Consider the following 3175-nt stretch of genomic DNA (forward strand, 5'->3'; position numbering starts at 1 on the left):
TTGAAAAATAGCATTTTTTATTGCCTGAAAGATGTCAGAAATGCTGACTTTAAAAGGACTCAAATGAATTTTATCTTTTTAAATAAAGAAATCTCATGAGATACTTCAATACCTTTAACTGTCTTAGCGTTGGCACAAAATTAGTAGGTTTAGTGTGGTTTTAAAAATCTATTCTTTGTCATTTTTTTAAAGTTGGTTTGAATCAGTGACTTTTCATAGTGGAATGTTTTTGAAGATCTTTTAACAGTAAATATTTAAAATAAAATACAATATCTAATAAGTAATCACATTTGGCTTATTTTTAATTTTTTGACTCATATTTATCTGATAGCACCTTGACTGTTTGAAAAGTGAACTTCCGAATTTGAAAACTTTTAACATTTTTTAAATATCTGATTTGAATAATGATTGCTTTCAGTTCACCAGCATTTAGACTGAATTAATTGTTTTAGTTCTGTATAGGCAGCTTGAGTTTTTTATACTACCCATTGTGAATACATTAAAAGAATACTTTTAGAAGAGTTTTAAACATGAAATTATAGCATTTTGTTTATTCTTTACTGGATTTTTGAAGCATAGTTGTGGATGTTAATATTTGGCTAAACTCTAAGCAAGGAGAAAAACTTATGTGTATGAAGGCAATTGGTTAGCTGACTGTCCAACAAACTTAATTAAAAAATGTGTGATAAACTTATTCTAGAAATTTTATAAGCAAAGGAATGAGAAGATTTTTAGTGCAAAGAGATCCTCTGATCCCTATACTATTTGGCATCCTAAAATTTTATCAAGGTCTAGAAAATACTCCTTTAAATTGTGAGTTTCCGAGTCTAAGACCTGAACCCCTAAGCTTTAAAATAAAGTTTCACAATTGCATCCTGAAATGTTTGTATTAAGGGAATATTTTAGATTAAAGCAAATAGCAAATATCAATCAACAGATTTTATACTTTTGTGACTAAGAAAATATTTATGGAACACAATTCTGATTGCAAGTATTATTCATAATTTTCTCTATTGGTTGAAACATGTTGATCACATTTGTGTTGCTATCCTTGACGTGAGAGTTATTTACTCTAAGCAAGTGAATTTTATTTTGGAGTCCAGTTTATTTGTTTGCTGAGATGTCTGTAGCAACCTAACTGTTACAGATATATTTAGAAAGAAAGTAGTAGTAATTTTAATCTTGACTTCAATGTTCTCTTATAGGTATCCTAGTCCATCTTTCTCTCAATCACATACCCACTTTGGGCTTATGATAGTTCTTTAACTCTAGCTCTATTTAAAGTTAAATAGACTCTAAATTTCATGTGCTTTCCCCCCTGAAATCTTTATTTTTTCTTCATTAAAAGAAAATACAACTTGAAATTTTTATAATCTGGTATTTTTAGTAAGAATTCAATTTATTTGCCTTATAATATTTTAAAAAATAAAATGAAGTTGTATTTTGTAGCCAAACATTTTTCACAATCTTATCAGTTCTATCATTTCTAATTAGTAAGTATATAAAATTTTTGCAGAAAATCTGTTAGACCTTGATGTGTAATGACCCAAGTCTACTTCTCAGTCAGTCTGTATTCTTCTTTGTTTAATAGCCTATGGCATAAATTGAAGTTAATTATCAGGGCTGACAAGTAACTCTGTTTTCTGTCTGCTTGCAGAGTCTCTCCGAGGCAAAGATGGAGCTGAGAAGAAAAGATCAATCTCTGCGTCAGCTCAATAGACATCTTACCCAGCTGGAGCAGGACAAGCGTCGACTGGAGGAGAACATCCATGATGCAGAAAGTGCCCTCCGCATGGCAGCCAAGTGAGCATTTGGACCTTGGGGAGATCACTTAAAACAGACAAAAGATCAATTCTTACTTTCATGCTCTGGGTTTTAGCCCTGGATAATACAGTGTTAGAAAACAAAAGTACAGCTGTCTTTCTTTGAAATTCTCTGATATATCCTTAAAAAAGAAAACTCTTTAACTCAACGTACTAAATGTATATTTTATTGAGAAACCTCAGAAAAGTATAAGCTTCTGTATAGCCTCTAATTATTTGTATTTTGGGCTGTGTTGTCATATTCCATGTTTAAAACTATGTTTTCATTAATGTGAAACCTAAGACTCTTTATTTAAAAGTTTTGCATAGTATCTGCTGTTACACTTATTTCTCATCCTCTCTGCCCTACTGCCCCCCAAATTTTGCTCTGCATATATTATACTACAATGCTAATATTGTAAGTAATATTTCCCTAAACGAATGTTAGCATACAATAAGCATTTGTATAATAGCATTTTTAAAAATGTAATAAAAACATATCATGGAAAATTCATTTAATTTTATACCTGTATATTCTAATTTGTTAAGTGGAAAAAAATAAACAGTTTTCAGAGTAGACAACTATGTAAACGTGATGAGAGTGTTTTCCCTTTTTACCAGGTAATCGAGTTGACATACACTGTGAAGTTCAAATTGAACAGTTCTCTTGGGCATTTTTATTTGTTCTCCACATCAAATTTCATGGAATACTTACAGACTGTTCTTTGTACAACAGCATGGCTTAAAGAAAATCTATTTAAGGATTAAAGAAACATCTAATTTTGATAAACTCAATGTTTTCTAAGTTTGGAATTCTGAATTCTTTTACTTGTAAAAATATATACATTAAAATTTTTTGGAACAAACTTGTTAAGCATAAAATATCATGAAATGTAAATGTAGTCTGTAAACTGCAGAATGTAATCTGTAAATCACAGCACAAGGAGTCTGTAATCTTATGATTGCCACTGGGCTTCTGACAGTACTCAAGCGTAAGAAAACATGAATTGATACAAGGCCAAAATATTGGCATGTTTCAATATCTGCCAATAGTTTTTTTGAAAATTGTAAGGCTGTATAACATTGTACCACCATATCAGGTATATGTAATTGCCATTTTTTAAAACATACTTTGATTTAATCAGTTTTTGTTGTCATTGTTCAATCTCAGTTTCCTCATGTCAAATGAGAGGCTTAGTCTACGTAATTTCCAGTGAGTCTTAGAGCTCTGAGAAAATTCTGAGATGAATGAAAACTGGATTATAAAACCTCCAGATTCAAATTGTGTTTTTAAAATATTTCTGTTAATTCAAGAATTTGACATGTCTGTGATCTGTGACCATGGTCACATGTTTTTATAAAACTAAAGAAAG

At 30.5% G+C, this 3175-nt stretch overlaps 1 protein-coding gene across 1 annotated transcript in view; it reads left to right on the forward strand.

Annotated features, from left to right (window-relative positions):
* Positions 1-3175, forward strand: part of CCDC171 (coiled-coil domain containing 171) — a 382203-nt gene that overhangs the window by 229066 nt on the left and 149962 nt on the right. Inside the window, exon 22 of the mRNA XM_012665015.1 lies at positions 1658-1803. Coding sequence (XP_012520469.1) covers positions 1658-1803 — 146 coding nt within the window. The remainder of the gene's footprint in view (positions 1-1657; positions 1804-3175) is intronic.

The sequence above is a fragment of the Propithecus coquereli genome, unplaced genomic scaffold, assembly GCF_000956105.1.
Source record: "Propithecus coquereli isolate 6110/MARCELLA unplaced genomic scaffold, Pcoq_1.0 Scaffold95, whole genome shotgun sequence".
Taxonomy (NCBI): domain Eukaryota; kingdom Metazoa; phylum Chordata; class Mammalia; order Primates; family Indriidae; genus Propithecus; species Propithecus coquereli.